Source organism: Strongylocentrotus purpuratus, unplaced genomic scaffold, assembly GCF_000002235.5.
Source record: "Strongylocentrotus purpuratus isolate Spur 01 unplaced genomic scaffold, Spur_5.0 spur5_scaffold_6, whole genome shotgun sequence".
NCBI classification, from domain to species: domain Eukaryota; kingdom Metazoa; phylum Echinodermata; class Echinoidea; order Camarodonta; family Strongylocentrotidae; genus Strongylocentrotus; species Strongylocentrotus purpuratus.
This window is the reverse complement of record NW_022145612.1, coordinates 21,829,086-21,853,954: the sequence shown is the minus strand read 5'-3', so window position 1 is coordinate 21,853,954 and position 24,869 is coordinate 21,829,086. Positions and strand designations below refer to the sequence as shown.

Genomic DNA, 24,869 nt, shown 5'->3' with positions numbered 1-24,869 from the left:
ATCATATCTGATTGATACACGTCTGTAAAAACCCAATTAGACACACACGCACAATCAATTTAGTATTCAACTTATAGAAAGTCAGCAGAAAGAATACTTCAGCAACTAGCGGGCCAATCATATGACTTTTCCTCACGATGCAAGAATAATTACGTCATAGAAAAGATGATCAGAGGAGAGAGATTGCTCCTTCAGCACGACAGTCAGTAATGCTATTTAAGCTTTGCGCTATAGACGCTCAGTCACAAGTTTACCAAGATCGGCAAGATCAGTTTAAACTCTCTGCAAAGCGGGTTGTAACGGTATCAGTATCTCAAGATGGAAGAAGTTACTATTAACTTTGCAACCGAAGAGATATTTCCTACTACTCATGACGATTATGACGTCGAGAATTTTACGTACCTCACCCAAGATTTCTTTTTGAATTCACTCTCATTTTCAACAAACGGACCCGTTGATGATGACAGATATGAAAACCAGGGACCAACTAAACTTAATATGATTCTCGGCGTCGCAATGGTGTTCTTGATCATTCCAACCGTCACTGGAAACGGCCTTATCCTCATTGCATTTTGGAAGTCTCGCCGACTTCGCACTTACTTCAATTACTTTATCTGTAGCATGGCTTTTGCTGATCTCAGCGTCGGCGCCATCAACATGCCCGTATACTCCATCCAGTTTTTCAGTGGTCGATGGCCGTTTGGTCCAAGGGCGTGTCTTATTTTCTCCATCATCGATCACATTTTCGTTCACGTTTCCGTGCTATCTGTGGTGGTCATAGCCATCGACCGCTATAAATCTCTAGCTGATCCCCTATTGCACCTCAGAAGAAAGTCTCTTGGTCGTGCTATTACGGTGATTTGTCCCACCTACTTGATTCCCATCGTCATGTGGACCTGGTTCGTCCTTTTTCGGAAGCAAGGCCGAAACGAAAACTGTTACACGGGAAAACGTGGAGAATTTCCGTTCAATTTCGTCACACCTTTTTTTCTCTTCTTAATTCCCCTCACAATCTTAGCATCCGTCTGCATTGCCATCTACAGAATTATTTGGAGTCGAAATGCCAACCGTATGCGTTCGGTTTCAGGTCGGTCTCAGTCAAAAAGAAGCACAGCTGACATCTCGTCTTCTGTAGCTATTGATGACTCCGTTAAAAGAGGAACTCCTAACCCAGCCTGTTCAACAGAAGATAGCAATCCCTCTCAGAATGGGTGCCATCCAGATTACAAGCTAGATCTCACCGATGCCCTTCAAACCGGCAACATCACTCATGGACCAACTAAGAACATGGACAGTACATATCGAGCGTACCCGGATGTATCTGATGAAGAAACCGCTTTCCAGGGGGCATCACTCTCACCCTCTGATGCCACTCATGAGAAAGAACCAGTCAAGGATAACGAAGTTGCACGTCGAGATAACGATACCGCGGCAGGGGTGCCAAAGTCTGTCTCAGGAGAAGGCAATCCTCGCAACAAAATGGGCTTGAAAGAACAAAGTGGTACGAGAGCTGGATTCACGGAAGATTCATCGTTGTCCAAGCAATCTGAAGAAAGCGCGAAAGCTGTTCGTACTTTAACCTTCATCGTGCTGGCATTGGTTGTCTCTTGGTCACCATGGGTTGTCTTTGTATTCATAGAGAACATCTGTGGGCGGAACTGCAATGTGGAAAGTGTGTACCACGTAAGTATGTCTTCTGAATGATACCCTGCACTTTTCTGAGTAAATTCTAATAAAAATAGGACACACCGTGTGGTAAGTTTACTTCCAGCAATATCAAAACAGCAATATTAAGATTCGTGATACAAATGAGCCGCTGGGATATATTAAATATGTGTTTTTTTTATCACTTAATTCCACTTTTAGTCGTTCATTACATTGCATTCTTTGTATACAAAAGGAGGCAATATGGAAAAAAGGCGTTGATATAATATTGATGCACATGTATATACAATTGATTCAAAGGAAAATTTACGATGTTGTATGTAATAGCAGATTCTTAGATTTGTGCCTTCATCCACCGTAAAGGCCCGAAGAAAACCGTGGTCTGTAGCTTTTACACAGACTTATTGCTATTGCTCTTTTTAATATTCCTCCTTTCATACATATCGCCCATGTAGTAAATCTTTTTTTTTTTAGCAGGATTAGGATTTACATCAATGAATTCAGGACAAAGCGTAGAAAGCGTGAAAATATATAGGCATCCTTTAGGGGGAATGAAATGACACCCATTCTTCTATTGAGGGAAAGGGTTAGGAATATTTCAGAAATGAGCGCAAGAGGGGGATGAGAGATTTGCAAGCTTTATCTTTTTACCTTTTTGACATTCTCCCTTTCATACATGTCGCCCATGTAGTAAATCTGTTCTTTAGTCGGTCTGTATGTAAAAGGCACGATGGGGATTTACATCTATGAATTCGGGACAACGTAGAAAGCGTAATAATTTGGAATAAATATAGGCTGCATTTATAAGGGGATGACACCCATTCTTCTATTGTGGGGGGGGGGGGGGGGCTGGGCGAGATTTCTAGGAAAGGGTTGGAAATCTTTCTGAAATGAGCGGAAGAGAGGGTGAGAAATTTGCAAGCTTTATCTTTTTACATATTTTTACTGTCAAAGGAATACTTCACATTTGCTCTCTCTTGGCTTTGAAAGGAATAATAACTATTAGTCATCATGTGAAGCAATATGTTAACAAATATTATTCTCAAAGATATTCAGAGGAAATACAAGTATACAATAAACCTGAACAAGGAATTCGATCATCAGATTACTCACCATCAAAATTATACAAACATGAAGTTTGCAAGCGGAAGATTTTGTTGTTAAATGTGAAGACATCGAATGTTTCTGTGTATACTACCTTTAAACTTACATGGAATTACATTTGACCATATTTTCAAGCCATGGGACCATAAAACATTAAAGGAAAAATCCAGCGAGTGTCAGTAGGAAGGATTTAGGTGAGGTAAATGGGTACCCGGCAGGAATTAATCCCTTGATTTGCTGGAGCCCTGTAATGGCAGCTAGGCTAAAGCCAGGGTAATAGAATTTCTAGATAGACGGCGCTATAGAAATGCCTATAATAATAATTATTATTATCCATAGTTTACAGAAATAGATTCGTTTTGCCCATTAATATATATTTTATCGGTGTTATGGTAGTTACATTCCTTTGTCATGTTGGATTTTGAACTGTCTAAACATAAGTGCAATACAGATTGGCACAATAGAATGCAAATTCCAAACAAAAATTCAAACATAAATGAATAAAAGGAATCACTCAACAAGACGTTTTGTTTCCGTTCCTATCCAGTGTCACTATAAAACTACCACTTTTCAAAATCATTTTTTTGCGATACCACATGCCCTTCTTCAGGAGAAACAAGGGCCATATAAAGATATATGGGCCTACTTGCTGAACTACAGAATTAACTTTAGCTCTGATGCTCTGGATACACTGTTAGGTCATTCTCCCTGCTTAAAAGGATATAGTTAAAATTTCTTCACATATCACTTATCTCACCTTTAAAAGAAATTGATGAACGTCACCCTCATCTCATATAATAATTATGGCGCGCCAGAAGCAGTATGGGGGGGGGGGGGGGGTCAAACATTCCAGGGGGTCACCGTTCCGGGCCAGTGGCGTTATGAGCAAACACGTTTGAGGGGGTGGGGGCGAAGAAGAATCTGCATCACCGACACTCTTACATGTTACATGCAGGGCCCGCTGAATTTTTTTCAAAGTGGAGCAATAACGATCAGGTAGAGCGTAGCGAGCGACGCGAGTGGAGCAATTGGCGTGGGGTCCAGGGGCTTTGGCCCGGCTGGGGTCAATGAGTGGATCCCCAGAAGTTCAAGGTTTAAGGCATCAAATTACGGTCAGATAAGCATAATTATTAAGATTTTAGAGGTTTAAGGCATTTAATGGGCATTATGGGCATCAGATTGGCATTCAGGTGTCCGTCTCAGGGCGGAAACTCAGGGGTTTTAGGTATTTATTACGGTCAGATTGGCATATTTTGATACCTTATTTGTGACAATGGCGGGTCACTAATTGGCGGGGGACCAGGGGGCTGAGCCCCATGAAGCTCAGGGTTTTTTAGGTATTAAATTACGGTCAGATGAGCATCCAGGGGCCCGCCTTCAGGGCCCTATGTGGAGCCCAGGGGGCAAAGCCCGCGGAAGCTCAGGGGTTTTAGGTATTTAATTATGATCAGATGACGATATTTTCATACCCCCTTTGTGACACTGGCAGGCACTCATTCTTTTTTTCTCTCTTTCTTTCTTTTTCTCTTTCACATACTTTTTCAAAAAGTGAGGGGGTGGGCTTGTGCCCCGAGCCCCGCCGTTCTGCAGGTCATGAAATTAAGGCTTCTAAAAAAGCATATTTTTGGCCTGACTGTAAATTTAGGAATTTGTAATTTTCCAACAAACGCATGAGAAATTATATAATTTACAACAAAAATTGAGAAAAAATCCCGGAATATCATGTCATTTCAGCAACATTTGTAAATAACTGGTATCGAAATAGAAATAAACCGCGTTGGAATTTTATTGGGGGGGGGGGGCAACTGCCGCACATGCACGCTTTCACATCCTCTCACAATATTTCCACGATATACGTGTATCGCTATTATTAAATACTCCATTGATAAAATAGGGGCATGCGGAATGTTATGAAATTTAATTCCTGTATATTCTCATTTTCTTTGAATGGAATGTAATTTTGTATGTAGAGAAGAGAAGGACATATTATATGATTGAAATTTTTATTCTTCTGTCGGTTCATACTTTTTCATGTTGTAAAAACTTATGTTTTCGTACGTTATAGAAATTCTACAAATTCATCATTATTTTCCTCTTCTTCCTTCTCCTCCTTTTCTTCTTCTCCTTCTTCTTTTTCTTCTTGTACTTAATATCATTTCTATCATCAGTTTAATGTTGTTATTATTATTATCTTTAATAAGTAGTTCTTTTAATTTTCTTATCTGTCTGTAAATATTACTATTTTAACTTATTAATTTTATACATGTCTGTAAGGGACCCCACTGGAAATAAGCTCTCGAGCTTTCGTGGGTTATCCTGTTCAAGCTGACTTTTTTTGATCTGTTATTATTGTATATTGTTGTATGTTGGAAGCTTGTCGAATAAAAATCAATCAATCAATCAATCTATGTGATTCAATTCAGGTTTTTATTATTTTTTTCATTTTCTTCCTGGCTAAAAAATACAAACCATTTTTACTGCTGATTTTTTCGGAGGGGGGGGGTTGGGGGCGAAAATGCGTTCCCCCCCCCCCCCACTTTTCGTTTTTTTTTCGGGGGGCGACTGCACCCTTTCACTTGTGAATTATTGATGTCACCTCCTACCCAAAAGTAAAAGGGTAAATCCGATTCATCAACCCTCCTCCCTTCTCTAACAAGAATTGGGTAAAGATTTCACAGGTCATCCTCCCTGACGTGACCCTTATCTTCCAGGAATTACCTCTATAATTCAGTCTGCAAGAAACTTCGGTAAATTTCAATTCAAAATGACGCAATATCACTCTAATCAAAATTCAGATAATTTAAATTCCAGAAATTCTACACTTTCATTTATTAAATATTGGCGGATTTGATCTGCACCGTCGCAATAGTTTTGTATACGCTGTACAAAAGGCCAGTAATCAAATATTTATATTCCTGATTTCTGTCATCGGTTCACCGGAGTTTACCTTTTTGAATTCAACTGCGTTACGAAATCGCATTAAGGGAATTTATGAGGATGAAATAAAAGTAATCGGATTTTTTGTTGTTGGAACAATTCATGGAGAAAATAAGAGGACGGGGAGCCACACACCTCATGACAACTTAATACATCTCGCTCATCTAGATCAACACATCCGGCTTTCAATGATCTGTTGTTATCGTTTCCCAGGACGGCTTTTTTTTTGTAAGGATATAGTATATAAATATGTATTTCTCATCATTAAAACTGAAATACCATTATATAGATCTCATGAAGCACATAGTGTCAAGCATTTGCAAAGGCAGGACAAAAATGTATTATCTTCTATTTTTAAGTTATAACTTCTGATATGACGTTGAGCTCTATATACAGGCTAAAGTTGATACCTAAATGATTCTTCTTCTTCTTTGTATTATCAGATGAAGAAAAAATAAAAGAGCATATAAAAGAAACTGTCCTAATGACCGAGTGGCCTTATCTTAAGATGCCTCAGCACCACGCACGATACTGATTACCATTTTAATGCTTTCTATTCTGAAAATTCAAATTTTGCACCATGTTTATTCTTGACATAATCTAATTTCCTACCAGATTTCGCTTAAAGAAAGCTTTAAGTCAGCCCACAAAACCCATCATTTCAAGCAAATGTGTAGAACATGACTATTGGAGGAGCATGCAGGCGCCTTTGAATATTTGAAACAGATAAATGGCGCCATGCCAGTGCTGTGGATCATCATTATCATCATTTTACATAAATTAACAATAACGTCGTTTCACTTGCTGGTTTTATAAGTCTATAAATTGTGTATATATAGGCTTCTCTGCGGTCCGTTTTGTGCAATTTGTCATTCTATATCTTTTGCAGATGGAATCTAAAAGATTCTCGTATGGTTTCCGAAGATTTAGAATTCAAGCCCACGTTGGAAATACAAAAACACTGTCATTAATCATGCTTACGTTTTGTAAACTTGTATCAAACACCATTACCAAACTTTACGATCCGAACGTCAGTTGGGAATCATTTCTTTTAAAAATAACTCCTTTCACCCAATATCTTGATTTCAATAAAAACAGAGAAAAATTAGGCAAATGGGTTTGAGGCTAATCAGAACACAATTAAAAGAAAATGAAATTCTAACAAGACAGAAAATGACTATACCTAGATACAAATGCGCCACTGGGATACAAGTTTGTGCTTTTTGTCATTTAATTCCACCCTCAGTCTTCCTATCCATTGCATTTCTATGGTGCCGGGCCTATAAGGGACAAATCCTCCTTCCTATTCTGTTTTGGTTCAATAGCGATTAGTCAGTTGTGACTATTGTCACCGAAATACTTTACGTCACATGTATCTCTCGTTAGTATATCGGATTTTGTTTTTATAATTTATTTATTAACACAAATATCTAAGAATAATATCGGAACAGTTTTGTGCAACTCATCAAATTGACTACGCTACCCACTCAGTTTCACATAGCGCTTCACCATGCCCCTTACCACTCAGCAAATTACCTTATACAGAATGAGTCATAAAAAATGTCCCACTTTTTAATAGTTGCTGGGTAAGGAATAAAATAGTGTTTTGAACAAAGACAGCCAGACAGATAAAAACAACACACACACACACACACGCACGCGCGCATACACACACACACCAACAAAAGACATAGCCAACGATTGATAATGTACCTACGTATTGAGATAGCACATTGGATTCATGTGCACTTCATGTTGATGAGGATGATAATGATAAAGATTAAGATGATGACAATGATGATGATGATGATGATGATGATGGTGGTAGTGGGAACGATTGTCAGGGAAATGCCACTTAAACATTCAGCGATTTTGATAACAATGAATGCTTAATTAGAAAAGGGGAAATTATGAAACAATGTGGTTGGTTGGTTGGTTGTGGTTGGTTGTTATTTTTTTACCTGACTGCTAAGAAAGCATAAATGTTTGTAAGTAAGCAACCAGACGGCCGACGGCTTAATGTCCTCTCCGAGGGACCTGGTTATGAGGATTATAAGTGGGACATTTTTTCTGACTCACTCTGTACGGGCTACTTTTCGGTGGGCATAACTCAGCCGGGCATATTATGCTATAGTGGGCGTTAGTGTACCGAAGTGTTCCGAAGGGGTACATATTGAACTCAAATTCGACAATAATATAATTAGACAAAATGTAAGCAAAACATTTGTGGGCTTGGTAAATATTACTTTGTCCGGTTGAGATTCCTTTATTTCTGTTAAAAACTTGCCCTTTCTATTATATATTATAGTAAGGGCAATACATACTAAAAAAGTGTTTTACCGTCTATATGTTGTGGCATGTATTACAAAAACCAGTAGGGTAAATTCCTAATCTTTAATGAACAATATTACTTATTAACATCAGATCCTTTTTTAAGATTAATGTTGCCTAATGGGATTTTGTTTTATCCAACCTTTCTTAGTTTGTAACTGATCATTATTAAGCCTTTCATCTCTGACAAAGTTAGATTATTATTGATTTCTGTTTTCTTCTCTAATGCGACCTTTGCGTGGAAATCCGCAATCTCTTTCCATTTGATTCCACAATGACCCGGAATCCACTCTACGTACATATAATTGTCAACTCCTCTAGTAGTCTGGTGATAATCTGCAGAATAAAAGGTCGTCCTTCGGTTGTTGTAATGCAATAAGAGCACTCAGTGAATCACTAAATATAACAACACCCCCACAAAGATATCTATTTCCTCTACCCATCTGAGAGCAAGAATGATGGCAGCCAATCGGCCCTGCATGTACGGAGAGGTAAAATTTGCCAATCTTTTGCTTTGTATGAAATAGTAAGGGACGTAAAAGGCAGCTGAAGAAGTCCCTCTTTTAGGTACTTTTGATCCATCGGTGTATATTATGTAATATAGTCACCCATTTTGTATGTATAATTTCCTAACCCCCTTTTTATTTGTTGCGTATGGTGATCAGCTGTTTTCTTTAGTCGAGTACTTCATTACGTTGACACTACCGGAGGGTAGAATATCCATAGTGTAAATTAGTAGGGGCCTATCGATTTTATACGCTTTCCCAGCTTGCTTTGGATTTTATATCCAAGAGGTTTGCTTTAGATGCTTTTCCCTTCAGGTAATTCTAATTGCCAAAATGGTTCAATGTTTTTCAACAACAGATAATCACCCATCTTTTGATGTTTTTTCGATATTTATTAGAAAACTTTTTTCTTCTTATATCCAAAGGCATTTACCCCGTTTCCACCTGTAACCTTTTATCAAAATATAACTCCTAAAAAGCGATGAGATTTTACGTACGTTAGCACATTTCCAGTCATTTCTATTTCATGCGGTAAAACGTTCCAGCTTTTCTTGAAATATACAGGCACTCTTTTCTCAGCTGAGAGTCGAATCCCCTGTCGAAAACCCCACTCTTCAAACCAGCAGATTAAAAGGTTCAGATATTGTTGTATTTTTCCAGTAATCTGTACAATGTTTCTGCCTGATATCCATATTGCGCAGTCATAGATATTCTTACCTCTGGGTCTGACAGTTTATCACTCATCATTATGTTATATAAAAGAGGACTTAAAAAAATAAAACACTCCCTTGTGGTAACCCGTTATGCGCTTTGTAAGTTCTAGATTCTGTATTGCCAATTCGTACTTGAAGGGTTCATGATGTTAAAATTTTTTCTATAAACCTTTACATATGCCCTCGATTCCATTTTGTGCTAATTTAAATGTCAGTCCTTTTAACCAAAGAGTATCGAACGGTTCTCGACATCCAAGAAAACTGCTATTTTGTGTGTTCGTTACAGCTGATGCTCTTTTGAAAGTCGTTTTCTAATTGAACAATATTGTCTGTAACACTTCGACCTTTCCTAAATTCACTTAGAAAACTGGGTAACAATTCATGCTTTTCAACTTTCTTTTATCATTTTATCGTTCGACAATCTTGGCAAAACAAGATCTTAAAGCAATGGGTCTATGAGACGATGTACTTCTAGTTTTTTTTCATGTTTTAGGATAGGGGTTGATAGAGAATGCTTCAGTTGAGTTGGAATTTCACCGGTTTAATAATATTCAAGATGATTTCCTTGATTACTTTTGGTAGTTTTCATAAACATCGTATGGTATATTATCTTTCCCTGGGTGCAGTACAGTCTCCTTTCGTGATTGTACTGTCTTTTCCAATAAAAAAAAGGTTCATTTATAACATGTTCAACCTTTATAACATGAATATCATTGTTAGTGTGTTTTTTGGTGCGAGTGACAAAATGTGCGACAAGTCGCATAATTTTTTCGCGAATTTCACAACAAAGTTCACGATTCGCAATGTCCCTTCTGGGCCACCATACATTTTTCCTTCAAAAAAACTATAAAGATAAAGGAATATTTGTATTATATAAAATAATTCCAGTTGGCTGAGAAGCTTTCACGTGACTCTCCACATTATGTTTATATGTACGAGCATACAAACAATATCATTATCTTTTTTTGCACCTTCATACGCGTACTCAGATTTTCTATGATGTTTTATAGATATATTGACTGCTATGAGAGGCATCGCTGTTTCTATAGCCTTTCTACGTCTTGATATAACCTCGAGGCGCGCCACGCGGTCATACACGTCCCCGAAACAGTCGATATAATCTTTTATATACCGAATTCACAAACAAATCTACAAAGAATTCTTACCTTATCCTTTTCTTGAGTAAAAACTGGTTAAAACATCACATAAAATCTGAGACACTGTTTGTAAATCTTCGCTAGAAAGTTGCTTGAACATTTCGATCATTCGGGAATCGCAGACAAAAAGCACTGTATGTAATCCGCGCTCGCACAAAGAAACTTTTTAACACGTAAACCAATGGGGATCTCAGCAAAATTTATTTGTGCGGCCCGTTAACCGAGGCAACGGGCATTGTAAAAAAAAAAACTATTGACCGGTAGGCGGGCATCGCTAAAATCAAGACTACAATTACGACCAATCAGATGACTAGATTTATTGAACATACTATAAAGAGAGGTATATAATAACCAATCTATATCCAGAAAAAGATAATGTAAGAATTCTTTGTAGTTTTTTTTTGGTGTGAATTCGGTATATAATAGATATATGGACCACTTTAATATTCGAAGCATAGCTGTTTCGATACTGGCTCTCGGGGAGGTACATCCCGCCGGGGCGCGCAGGGGGGTCATATATGATGTAACGTCCCCTTGAGCCTATATAAACAGCGATGCTTATAGCAGTCAATGTATCTATAACATGTATAGAGGTATGTTTACCTGCGTGAAGGCGTGGGAAATTAGTTTCTTGGGAAATGCAACATTAATTTTGTATAATTATCAAAATAATTGGTGAATCGCGAATGAATGACATCACAAGCACATCATAATTATACCGATTGAGATTATTGTTGAACAAATGATAAGTTTCTAATTAGCTGTCTTATTTACCTCGACTTTATTTTTCGGTCGGAGTTGGCCTGTATATTTTGTAATGTTTACCAGGTGTAATCATGAACAATGACCAAATTAGCATATCATTTCTTGTTTCATACCTTTTCATAAACTTTGCCTTGTTTTGTGTGATTTCAGGTGAGTTTCTTCTGGGTGTACGTGAACAGTCTTTTGAACCCTTTCTGTTACGCCGCAGCCAACCGCACCTTCCGACGTGTCATTAGAGACTTCTTCAGAAGTTAGATCTGAATAAAACAGTGTGTTCGCTCACGTTAAATCGACTAAAATACGCATTTTTAGAGCACTTTAATTTGAAAAGAATGAATAACAGGTAGGCAATCGGAGGTATAGAGTATATCCATAAAGATATTACTGAGTATCCTTGATGACAATTTCTTTTAACAAAAACACATTTTATAATGTAGATTACCTTGAAAAGTCTGTTCATACTTTCAAATAAAGTAAACAGTCGTTGCTTATAATTATGAGAGGTACGCTTCTTCTCACTACACAATCACACTTCTGTCTGTCTGTCTCTATCTCTTTCTCTATCTCTCTCTCTCTCTCTCTCTCTCTCTCCATCTATCTGTCTATTTATATCTTCCTCTCCCAGTACTTCTCTTTGTCATTTTCTATGTCACACAAACTTTAATTTGTGTTAATCACATTTTCTCAGTCACTTTTAATGCAGTCCAATGATTTTCATTTCTTTTGTGCAGTAGCTCACCTTTTTATTGGTGTTTTTTTATGTTGCTTTTATTTTCATAATCATAGAAGTAACGGGTGTAATTAAAGCCATGACGTGCCAGTATAATAGTGCAGTGATAATTCCATGTTTTATAGCTTCATATAAATTACACGTGACTTCAATTTTTTCGAATGCTTATTCCTCTTTTTTTTTTTGCATGGTTGTAGTAGTTGGTGAAATTACTTTTCACCTTGAAAAATCTTAATTTAGAATTTGTCGATAAGCCGATTTTTCGCACGAGGAGCTTTTATGACTCAAACGTCGTCTGCTGTAATCATAATATAGCATTAAAATATGTTTGCGAAGTCAAACATGAAGTAGTGTAAAATGGGAAGTTGAAGTGAAGTGGAAATTGCAGAATTGAATAATGAAGCGATTCACTGGCACTAATAAACCTTCATGTTTTTTAATATTATGGTTGGATTCACCTCGTATTGTTTAAAAATGTACGCTACAATTCCCGATTACATCAAGTCTTTTACTCCAACTATTTTTTTCCCTTTTCGTCGTTCGTGTATACCTCAAACACCCCCTTCTCCCCTCTCTTTCTCTCTCTCTCTCTCTCTCTCTCTCTTTCTCTTTCTCTCTCCCCCACTCTCTCCCTCTCTCTCCTATTCACACTCCATTTCCCATGTTTGCCTATATTGGTCTCCATGTAAATGTGAATCAGGCTAAACTTATCGTAGAGTCAAAATGATGCATTCATTTTCGAATACATTCAGTGTTGCTCTGAGGATGTTCAGTGCGAATGAAACTAACCAGACAAGGAATTCATGCAATCATTGTTGAGCACATTATTATGAACGTCCATTTGGTGAATAAAATACAGGCTGTAATCATTTATATCAACGGAATACATGTTTACAATTTATATCGTTCTGCTCTTTGGCTTTTGTATGCTATCCATACGTGATTCGTGTTAAAAATAGCAAAATAATAGATCGCTTGTAATTATCTGTGTAATCATTATAATGTTGGTTTGTTTGCTATGATTGTTTTCAAAATGATATTATAGTAACGAAAGGGGAAAACATCGTTTAAGCCTTTATGCACTGTAAAATTTGCATGTTCATTAAGATTAGTGTTGATGACTTGATATACATGTAGTAAGACAGTGGTATTGCATTCGTAGTCGTATTGTCTCACTCGTTTTAATGAGATCTGTTGAAATACAGCACGGTTGAGATATGATATTAGATGCACATTCATTTCGCTGTGGTGAGCCTGGGTTGAGATAATAGAAAGTATGAAATCAAACAATGGTGCGGGTTATGGTTTTCTTGTAAATTAAAGAGACACGTTTCTTCTTTACTGTTTGCATAAAAAAGGTGATGCAATGTTGTAAAAATTACATTCTACAACAACAAAAATATATAGTTTATGATTGACATTACCCTCGGACTCATAATGAGATTGTTTTCTCATCTTGATATAAGGTCTGATCACCCACATAGGCATTTTATTACTACGTAAAAATCGGTTTAAATGCTAATGTGATGATAGTATGTTAGTATTATATCATGTTTATATGAAAATTCGATGGTGTTGTACATGTAGTATGAAATTGTGTGATATTTGAAATGTTGTTGTCCATCGAGTGATTAAATCGGTTATCGTACCCAATTAGAGTCTTGAATTTTAAAGTTAAATCATGATGTTAATATGTTTTTTCCACGTCCAGTTCACCTATCAACAACAAAAAAGAGGTAAACTTCAAGACTTGTTATTATTATTATTATAGTACATTAATGACAAATAGTTTAAACTGTGAATATTGTGTCAGAGTCAGAGAAGGCAAAGATTAATATTAAAGATCCTGTTTGGTTCCGACGTAAAGAGACGATGATATCAAATTTCCCTCACCCTCGATTATAATCAAGCTGGTGTATATTTTGTGGGAACATGGGTTCGCTGCTTCAGAGACCTGAAGACCGGGCCTGAAGACCTGAGACCTGCACACAAAGACACATAAACTGGTAATTCAACACAATCTAGGGTCAGTGACCTATGATGTAATACACATGGACACTGACTACCATTTATTATCTCACTCCATTTCTTATACAATTACGGCATTCCTAATTTCGATCCGTGACTAAATCTGTATCTAACTCTAACTCCAAACCTAAAGGTAATCTAAAATACAAATCGCAAACGCAGTCCTAAAAGAGAAATAGAAAGATAAAAGCATAAGACAGAGTCAAAGAGAGTGATAAAGAGAGTCGGAGAGAGAAGGAGTGGTTCGTGAGAAAAGGAAGGGATATAGGGAGAAAGAGATAGGCAGACAGACACTAAGGCCCGAATTCACAAAGGAGGTTTGTCGACAAACCTTGGTTTTCGTGCGTCATATGACGCGTTACGACGCGTTTTTACAAACCAGGTTTGTAAAAAACGCGTAAAAACGCGTCATAATGACGTACGAAAACCAAGGTTTGTCGATAAACCTTCTTTGTGAATTCGGGCCTGAGAGTTGACTCATTTACTTGTTGTTATCTGGCATTCTATACCATGTTTATATCCCCCTCTCTCCCCTCTCGCCCCTACCCTCTCCCCCTCTGCACCATCCTCCCTCTCCTCCTCTCTCCGCTCTGCTCTGTCGCGTCCTCTATCTGTCTATACATATCACTCTGTCCCCTCTTGTGTAGCTCTCTCTCTCTCTCTCTCTCTCTCTCAGCCTTATTTCCATCTCTATCCTGCCTTTCCCCGTCTCTCTGTCCCCTTTGTGTGCGTGTGTGCGTGTGTGCGTGTGTGCCTGTGTGCGTTTGTGTTCTTTGCTCCTATTTCTAAATCTGCCTATGTGTCTCTTTCTCTCTGTCTCTGAGCTCCTCCATGGCGCCAAAACACCCTCTCGATCTCTCCCCCTCTCTCTTTCTCTCTTTCTCCCTCTCTCTCTCTGTCTCTCACTCTCTCTCTCTCTCTCTCTCTCCCCCCTCTCTCTCTCTCTCTCTCTCTCTTTATCTCTGTTCCTAATTGATGATCAAGAACACCTCAGTATCATATTTCATGATATTTTCATTTGCTTGATCAATGCGCATTCTCTCGGCTTACGTTCAAAACTCTGAGCAAGTTAAGAAAGGCCCAGGAAATTATGGTTACATGTTTACAACATCACACTACCAAACTCAACTTCGGATTTCCTCGTTTTATTGTTTGTAGTGTATTAAGAGTGTGTGTTTGCCCTGTATTCACATGAATTTACCAATAATTGTGAGAACATTGAGCCAACTTCATCATTGCCTGATGATGGTTTATTGTACCTGACTACTAACAAACCACGTGTGTTTGCAGGTAAGCTTGAATTCTTATTATTAGCTCATTTAACGGTGTCGTAACCTTCCGATTACGAGACCTCAATCGTTACAAAGCTCCGCCCCCTCCCACGCCTCTGAAATCGTTTCCCCGTTATTTCCCCCAATACACTTTTATTTTCTGAGCTGTTAGCTGACAGATGGTTTTGATTAATTACCAAGGTGAAAATGAAAAAAAAAATTCTCAGGAAAAACTATGATATAAAACGGGAATGCTGAAAGATCCATCAGTGCTAACTGTAGCCAGACTATTATAATTAAGAATGGTAATAATAATTGTATTGAGGACAAAATTATGCAAATTATGTTTTTACTACAATGAAAGACTTGAAAGAAACTTCATGTTTGAAAAGAAAACGACTATTGCTTAATCCTTGCAAAATAAGATTCTAAATGTATTATGACAGAAGCAGATCAAAAGCTGATTGGATTTTTAGAAATGAATTAACAGTTTGATTTTTAAAGATTAACACGAAGGTATGACTGTCCCATAGTGCATTCAGAATACTTGAGTTCGCTGCCACTTTGGCTGCACATAGTTCCTTTTCTTGATTTTTTTTCTCCTGAATTCCTTGCCTCTTTGTTGACGCCTCTACTACTTTCTATTGTACCAAACAACTTAATTGGCAGGGCCGTCCCCAGTAAGACTAGCATCTTGCTTGACGGTTTTTCTTTTGTTTCGTGGTCTCCTTACGGGCGGAGTCGTTGTCTCACTATCAGTATCCAGTTTGATCGGTTCCTCCTCGACTTGCTCCCTCTTATGAATGACGTGACTAATTGGCATGGCACCATCACCAGTCAGACTAGCATCTTGCTTGGCGGTTTTTCTCTTATTTCGTGGTCTCCTTACTGGCGGAGTCGTTGTCTCACTATCGGTATCCAGTTTTAAGGGTTCCTCCCTCTTACGAATGACGTGACTAATCGACATGCCGCCCTCATCCTCGACTACCTCCCTCTTACGAATGACGTGACTAATCGACATGCCGCCCTCATCCTCGACTTCCTCCCTCTTACGAATGACGTGACTAATCGACATGCCGCCCTCATCCTCGACTACCTCCCTCTTACGAATGACGTGACTAATCGACATGCCGCCCTCATCCTCGACTTCCTCCCTCTTACGAATGACGTGACTAATCGACATGCCGCCCTCATCCTCGACTTCCTCCCTCTTACGAATGACGTGACTAATCGACATGCCACCCTCATCGTCATCAACCAGGTCCTCGACTTCCTCCCTCTTATGAATGACGTGACTAATTGGCATGGCACCATCACCAGTCAGACTAGCATCTTCCTTGACGTCCTCCCTCTTATGAATGACATGACTGATCGACATGCCACCCTCACCGTCGTCACCCAGGAAATCATCAACGGATCGCCTGTGGGGGAGGGCGGACTCTTCATGACCCCCACCGAGAGGTGGCCGGGTCGGTCGGGTCAAAGGGCCAGGGAAACCAGTCGGCGGTGGATCACTGTCGTCTCGCTTCTCGATGATATGTGCATTGGCTTGAGGACCATCATCAACGGATCGCTTGTGCTGGATGGAGTTGGGTGCATTACCACCCCCACCGAGAGGCGGTCGGTTAAAAGGGCCCGGCAAAGCAGTCGGCGGTGGATCATCGTCGTCTCGCTTCTCGATGATATGTGCATTGGCTTGAGGACCATCATCAACAGAACGTTTAGCAACGTCTGGAGCCCTTTCACCATTGAGATTACTCAGTGCAAGACCTGGGCATAATGAAAAAAAAAACATGATCGCATGAGAAAATAATTTGATGGTGTTTGTTCAAGAAAGCATATTTGATTTGTTTATAGTGTTTGCTTAATGCACACATCATTTTCATGAAAAAGCAACATCATTTTATTTCGACAAACGAAAGGAAATACAAATTTTATTAAGAAATTGATAATTTTTTATGAAACTCAAAATGAAGGAAAAAACCCTCTTAATAACAGTGGCCAGTCATGATGGCATGTTACGAGCAGAAGGATAAATGGATAAGTATCAAAGCAGGACGAATGCAATCAAATGAATAGGGGAGGGGGGGGGCGAGCCATCACTAAAAGTATATATATTAAACGAGCTTATATTTCGTAAATTTTTTCGAAAACTTATTTACTTTATATTAAAAAAAAATTATATCCTATGTTTTGTCCACTGGCTATTTCAGGTACATGAAATTCAATATAAATCTTCCCCAATATCAAAATATTACAAAATAGTAAAATACTGGATACTGTTTCAATTCTTCTTGTAAACTCATCGTTTTGGAATTGAATGTACTATTTGTATATCAAATTAAAAGAAACGTTGAAACTATCGTATCTCAAAAACTAGTGATCAAAAGTATAACAGTGATAATTAAACAGTAGAAATACAGGAGGGGTAAATGTGATCACAATACACATACGCCTGTTATGTTACTGAGAACAAAATTTATGTGAAAACAAGGACTGTTAGATATGAGTGTAACAAAGCAGAGTCATAACGATCATTCCAACAAGACAAGTATCCGAATATAAACTTACCTTGATTAAGGCAGAAAGCTCCAACGAACACGTAAAACGGCCAGTCCATCTTGGCCATTGTGGTCAGTTTGCTGGACAAGTCAAAAATGAAACGAAAACTCTTTCTGTCGATGTTGATAAATTGTTTTTACAAAATACAACACCTTTGGATATTTTGCTAAGAGAGCTTGATGAGGATCGATTTTCATTTGGTGCCTCTCGAGTATGACCAATCACTTCAGACGATGCCACTCTATGGATTTTGCATATGCCATGGTTGGCGGAAGCGTTTCTCTGTCATTGATTTTTATTGGGTATTGTGGTTGTGCATAATTTGATTTCGTCACCCTGTATTGATATGAATACGGTTTCATATACAGAAATTCTTACACAAGGAGGAGAAAGTCTTAATTTATTTTTCTATTCATTTTTGGCAATTTTTGTATAAGTTGACGCGAATCTTAATTATCACATCTTTGCATGATTAAATTTAAAAAAATCATAGGAAACAAGATATGTTACTTGTTGCAGATAACGTTACTTTGTTTGAAATTCAACGTAAAACCTGTTGTGTGCCCTGTTGATGGCTGATCCAGTTTGTTTATAATACCTTGGTCATTTTGGTCAGGATTCACAATGAATGAAATAATACACTATTTAAAAAAAAATATGATTAACTATATCGTGTCTCGAGTTTTAGAGTGGGACACCAGCATTGAGGTTCCCATACGCCTCCACAGTGGCAGCATTGCGTGACCTTCGGCATTATTGTACCGTGGGAATATAGAATATCACTCTCCGGGTCCAGCTGTTGATAAATTTCTTTTACAATGAGCTGAAATTGATTGGCAACAAACAATCAAAATGCCTCAATAACACTTGTATTTGGCATTTTTTTTAGCAGGTTTCAAGACGCCGCTAGGATTGTTTCAATGGTTATCTACAGCGACCGCTTGTTTGGATCAATCGCGCGGGCGTCGTATTGTACACCATTTATAGGGCATATTAGGACAATTCCTTCAGATATTCTTTATTTCATTGATGTATTAGGAACATGTTCATTTTTGTTCCTTTTTGGGGGAGGGGGCACTCGGGGCAGCACCTCTAAACCCGGACCATTATCGCCTTCTTCCTTTTTAGTTGTCCGCACCATTTCAAGAATTTCATCCCAAATATAATCATATTCTGAGTACTAGGTAGGGGAGGGATGTATCACTGTAACCACATCATGTGATATAGATTCAAGATTCAAGATTCAAGATTTTATTGTCCATAATATAATACAGAAATTTGTTTTCTATTGGTATAACATGTAATACATAAAACATAAGACAAAAACATCGTGTCGTGTGCTGAAAGCCAGAAGGGCGTCAAAACTATATAAGAAAAAGTCTATGAGCAGGTACGGTCCTCTGGCTTTCAGCACAAAACATGACAAGACAGTTATATGACTTATACATAAGCCTTAACCTTTGAAAAGGTGTTGATTAACCAATCCCGAAATAATGGCAACAATAACTACTCAGTGTTGTATTGGATTAATCAATAATCAAGGCAAAGCAAATGCAGGTTGATCCATCAGTCAAAAATATTAATCAATCAACCAACCATGGCAATCGAAGAACTAACATAATTATTAATTCACAAATGCACTCAAGAGTTTAAATCATCAACAACAAAATAAAACAGTCATTAGAACAAATTAATTAATGAAGGAACCATCTGATGGTTTATGGGACCGAAAAGCCATTGGACTGACATGTTGGTCTTGCCGGCGTTTTAGCATCTTTGCTAATTTTTCACGAGGCCGGCATTTTTTGTGGTATGTTGATCTAGTGGGTCGTCCCCGTTCTAAGACTACTCAATCAAGTCAGCCTTTAACTGTTATCAATTAACCTTACAATGAAATCAAACAGCTCATCAATCATCATGGCAATACAGATTCAGTTCCTTAATAATTCACTATACCATCAGACAATAAATCAATTAGCAACAACAATCGATCAGTCATCAATAAATTACAAAGTTAAATCAAACATTCACTTAGTCAAGGCAAGCACGTAAACAATGCAGTCAACACCAATAAATCAATCAAACACGGGAATCAAATTGCCAATCAACGAAGTAACAAAAACAATCATACGATCAATCAATTAATCACACAATAGCTCACTTACTCAATCAATAAATAAAACAATCCAATCCATCTATCAATCAATCGTTCAATCAATTCCCAATTTGTTATAAAGTAGGCACTCGCAATAAAACTAATAAAATTATTGATTTGAATTGTCAAAGATATTATATAATTATCATACAATTAAAAATAAAAAATAAAATAGACAAGAGCCGATCGAGAATTAAAAAAATGACAATCAATCTAGGATTATAACGTGCAATTAGACAACTGTATAGTTAGGGGGGGGGGAGGGGTCCGAAAAGACAAGAAGCAAAAAACATATTGCATTATTGCGTTTTTTTTAAATCACATTAGAAAGCAATACTTTTTGTTGTAAATCAGCAATTTTGAGTAAGTGAGTGATAGTAAAATGGTACATACATCAATTTGTTATTTTATGATAAAAGTTTGCTTTATATTCAAATCGTTCCTTTCACAATCACACTTTAAAATTTGGACTTGTAGCATGAATGGGATGTCATATAAATGTGTTATTTCAATTAGTCGAAGTATAAGGATTTCATATCTCAAGTAGATATCGATTATATCCACTTATCGTGGTAATGTTCGCATAGTTCAGCGACGGACAGAGCTATTGAAATTGCTTTAGGTTTTTAAATTTTCGAAAGTATCCGAGAACATTTTCATCTGAAGACGGTGTTTAGATGAACGCTGTTTTGTCGTGGTATTCGGTACTTCGTGTTTGGTGTTTTGACATGGACATATAATTTAGTTGATAAGCCGACCAATAAAGATGCTTGAGGCAGCTGACGCTCTCTAAAAAATCGAGAGTTTAATTTCGGATGCTGGATTTGTTATCATACAAGAATGATGCTGTTTAATTGTAAAACATGTACACTGTTCAATTATCCTGTGGTTTCATTAAAAAAAGTACATGTTTTCCATTCGGGCATCCCCCAACAGTGAATCGATTTCAAAATGTTATTTTTCTATTGTAGAAGTATCACTATCAGGTTATCCTATAACTTATTCATCAAATTTGAGATCATTAAATTAATGCGTTTTCAGAAAGAAAATAGAAAATGGAGTTCTGTCAATCAGGATTTGAACTCATCAAGGACTATTAATCGCCATCACTACCACTGCTACTGCTGCTACCACTGCTGTCATTGCTACCACTGCTGCTTGAGCTACTACTGCTGCCACTGCTACCACTGCTGCTTGAGCTACCACTGCTGCTGCTGCTACCACTGCTGCTGCTGCTACCACTGCTGCTGCTGCTATCACTGATACTGACTTTATAAGGGCCTTCTTCACTGACGTCATCAGTCTTGTATTGCCTCTTGATCCTTATAAGAGCGAAATCGCCTTCGTTGTTATCTTCTCCGATTTGTTGAGTGTCATCACCTTGGAGGAGGGTGTTAACACCAAGGCCCCCGGGAGGATCCTGTTCTTGTTGTGCGGTTCCTGTATATAACCAAAAAACATCATCAATAAGAAATGCATGTGAACAGAGAGAGGCGGTGGAAAGAGAACGGTTAGATGGATTAAAAGAGAAAATAAAATATAGATTAAAGGAAGAGAGGAGCTAAAAAATTAAAGACTAGAATTATTTTGAATAGGGACGTACAATCATTGGAGGATGTAGGGTTTGTTTCTTGCTTGTTTGCCAGTCAGAAAATTCCCCAACCTGTTTACCAAATCATGGATCTGCTTCAACATGAATAAGATAAATACAAACATGGACCATACGAAATGGAAACTAGTCCTGTCTTAAGTTGAACAAAAAATGATGCAGGATGCAAATTATGATTACAGCAAATAATGCCACCGTATGGCAGTTGGGCTAAACAAGAAATCATGAAATTAATTTATTTGTTCTTTAAATAGTCTTTGGACATCTGCCTGATGCCTGTACTTTGATTTTAATGAATATTTTTGTTATTCAAAATTCTATAGTTTTGTTAATGCTAATTATTTGGATATCATTTTTAAACAGAGATCAATTCCACATTATTCTGAGTAATTCTATCAAAGGTTTCCCATTTCATTATTCTTCTGCCTTTGATTGTCACATTCCCTTTTTTTTTTTACTTGGGCTTGCTAACTTAATAAATCACCAAACAATATGAATTTATCTTATAAGATGGCGCAATTTAACGATTGTGTCATACAACAAAAGATTTCATAATCGAAATAATCAGTTCCTCATTGATGAGAATGGAAAACTTTTTGCTTGCAATGCAAGAAAGATTATCGAAAAAATAGAAATTGCATCTTTTCTTTGCTCTCTTTTAAAAATATTAGTAATGAACTCAATTTTCATTCTTAAAGAAAATATTTTGCTGGGCGCCTTCCTCTGTTCCTTATTTTGAACACATAGGCAAAAAAGCTATTACCTGTTAAATCCTGAGTTTAAGGCGCGGGGAATTACACATTTGTGATTAACCGCAGTTTGCATAATTACATATTGGAGCACATTTGTAATATTATCAATAATTCCTTTAGATTGCAAGCTTAATGATGGCCAGGCTTTTTAAAATAACGTTTGTATTTCTGAATCGAATCCGTCGTATACTATATTAATTGTTGCTATTATGAAAAAACTAACACATTCATGCATACACTCTAACTTACCTCGGCACATAAGCTCAGCTCCTAACATGATTATGAGCATTATAACAACGGTATTCATGGTCATTTCGATCTCCTCTGGCCGCTAGTTAAGGACCAAATCCACGACAATATCTCGCTAGAGAAGCTGAAACTTTGAAACTATGTCAACTATCTGCAAATGATTTTAATTCACGCTGTTTCTCTAGATAAACAGCGGTGGAATGTATTAGACGTAACTACTGAGTTGGGAATGGTGGCAGAAAACACCAGTTGCTAAGGAAAGTGTGAAACGTATTGAATCGTATAATGTGATTGATGGGGTGAACCAGTTCACACTAACCTCTTGTTTTTCTGTTTTGAAATTATTTTTTTTCAGTTATTTTTTAAACTAAAACATAAACTGGAATAAGCAAAAACAAATTACATTTTTACATTGTTTAACAACCACATTAGAAAGCAATAATTTTGGTTGTAAATCAGCATAAATGATAGTAAAATACAGGCGCGTACGCAGGGGGGGGGGGTGTTTGGGGGGTTAAACCCCCCCTTTGGTATTTTTATGTGTGTAAACCCCCCTAAAAAATCCCTAAACCCCCCCCCCCCCCCTTTGGATTTTTTTTTATTTTTTTAAATTATTTAAAAAAATAAAAAATACAAAAAAAAAATTACCCCCATGGCTGGCCTAAGAAAGGTGACCTTACCCCCCCCCCCCCAACGGAGCAAAATGTCAAATTTTCAAATTTTGAGACCAACAAAAAAAAAAAAAAGTGACCCCCCCCCCCGCCCCCCCCCCCTCCCCCCCCCCCCCCCCCCCCCCCCCCCCCCCCCCCCCCCCCCCCCCCACTGAGCGACTTTTTGGCCGGCGCGATTTTCAAATTTTTCTGAGTCGTTGCGAAATTTTGGACCCGATTTTAAACCCCCCCCCCCCCCCCCCCCCCCTTGAAAAAATCCTGCGTACGCCACTGGTAAAATACATACATCAATGTGTTATTTTATGAGAAGTTTGCTTTATATTCAAATCGTTCCTTTTATATTGTCAATCACACTTTTATGATTGGAATTCTAGCATGAATGGTATCTCATTTAAAGGTTATATTTGACTCAGTCGAAGTATAAGGATTTCATATCTCAAGTAGATATTGATTATATCAACTTTACAAAAAATCTTCTCAATGCTCTTAAAGCTTTCCTACACGTTAATGCATTTCATAGCCAAGTCCAATATTTATTTTCGGAATCTTAATATGTACACATTCGCCTGGAGGTATAGGGTAGGTGTGGAGAATTTGAGACCCTTAAGCACATTTGCATAATTTACATAAACATGAAAAATGTTACACATACAGCAAGTTTTGTATTCTCTTCAGTAGCTTCTTTTCTTTATTTGGTAACAAAATTGTGGGCATGATGTAATTGATTAACAAGATAACAATGATTAATGACGTCATCACCAAAGGTCTCAAGGGACAGTTACAAAGCAAGGCATTTCAAATACAATTTGAATGAAAATGGGATTGTTATAGTTAGTTCAAACACTTTTCGAAAGAGATCCATGCAGCCAATGAACTTACTGTAATTTTGAAACGATTTTAAAACAATGTGGCCCAGAATGTTTCTGTAGTTTTTTGTTTACAGTAATGAAGGTGCTTTAAATTATGTTGAAATACTTTAAGAATAATGCTCTGGCAATGTGACTTTTACATTGATCAAACTCACAGCATAGAAACAACTTCTTAAAATGAAATGCATTCAAATTAGAATGGTGACACGAACAACCAAATATGTACTCCTGGGGGAAAGTAGGGCCCCATCTTGAACCTGGTGTCCCCCATTGCCTACACACATTTCTGATCAGACACCATACATAATGTGCATTGTAACACCCATTCACAACACAAAATAGCCATAAATTTTCTGTGATGGTTGGCACACTTTATAAACTTCCTTTTAAAACTACTTTTTAAGAGCCACCCCTAAATATCTGCATACACCACAACATTCAGTAAAAATAGTAAGATTAAACGAGAACTTACCGTTTGAAGTTTGATCTTTATTTTATGAATATTTAGGAGGAAGTTATTACATGAGATCCCGCCAAGCGCATGCGCAGTCAATATTCAAAGCTACAAATGTGGCTACTCTCAATAGTAAGGAACAGGGAACTTACACTTAAGTTTGAAGTTTGGGTGGGTGAGGAGGGCATGTAATAACTTCCTCCTAAATATTCATAAAATAAAGATCAAACTTCAAACGGTAAGTTCTCGTTTAATCTTACTATTTTATTTCATATTTCGTCGTTCGAAATTACATGAGATTTTGAAGCATAGTAGTCACATTTGGAACAACCAACATGTAC

At 37.6% G+C, this 24,869-nt stretch overlaps 2 protein-coding genes across 3 annotated transcripts; one reads left to right on the top strand and one right to left on the bottom strand.

Annotated features, from left to right (window-relative positions):
- Positions 1-444: 444 nt before the first annotated feature.
- LOC577998 (muscarinic acetylcholine receptor M1-like) lies at positions 445-13,587 on the top strand. Its single transcript, XM_778191.4, has 2 exons — positions 445-1,683; positions 11,329-13,587. Exons 1-2 carry the CDS (start codon positions 499-501, stop codon positions 11,431-11,433), a joined length of 1,290 nt encoding a protein of 429 aa, XP_783284.4. The 5' UTR covers positions 445-498; the 3' UTR covers positions 11,434-13,587.
- Positions 13,588-15,068: 1,481 nt separating this feature from the next.
- LOC105446642 lies at positions 15,069-17,949 on the bottom strand. Of its 2 annotated transcripts, XM_011683691.2 has the most exons (3): positions 17,779-17,949; positions 16,196-16,977; positions 15,069-16,141 (listed from the first exon to the last, which is right to left on the bottom strand). In XM_011683691.2, the coding sequence occupies exons 1-3, from the start codon at positions 17,834-17,836 to the stop codon at positions 15,866-15,868; spliced, it is 1,116 nt and encodes a 371-aa protein (XP_011681993.2). In that variant the 5' UTR covers positions 17,837-17,949; the 3' UTR covers positions 15,069-15,865. The 2 variants fall into 2 exon arrangements, with proteins under 2 accessions (XP_011681993.2, XP_011681992.2); XM_011683690.2 differs by having other exon boundaries at positions 15,069-16,977; positions 17,779-17,946.
- Between the last annotated feature and the right edge of the window lie 6,920 nt (positions 17,950-24,869).

Coding starts and splice junctions, on each gene's coding strand:
- LOC577998 (XM_778191.4), top strand. CDS start 499: ATGATTCTCGGCGTCGCAATGGTGTTCTTGATCATTCCAACCGTCACT. Junction 1,684..11,328: donor ATGTGGAAAGTGTGTACCAC/GTAAGTATGTCT, acceptor GTGTGATTTCAG/GTGAGTTTCTTCTGGGTGTA.
- LOC105446642 (XM_011683690.2), bottom strand. CDS start 17,836: ATGGCCAAGATGGACTGGCCGTTTTACGTGTTCGTTGGAGCTTTCTGC. Junction 16,978..17,778: donor AGCTTTCTGCCTTAATCAAG/GTAAGTTTATAT, acceptor CATTATGCCCAG/GTCTTGCACTGAGTAATCTC.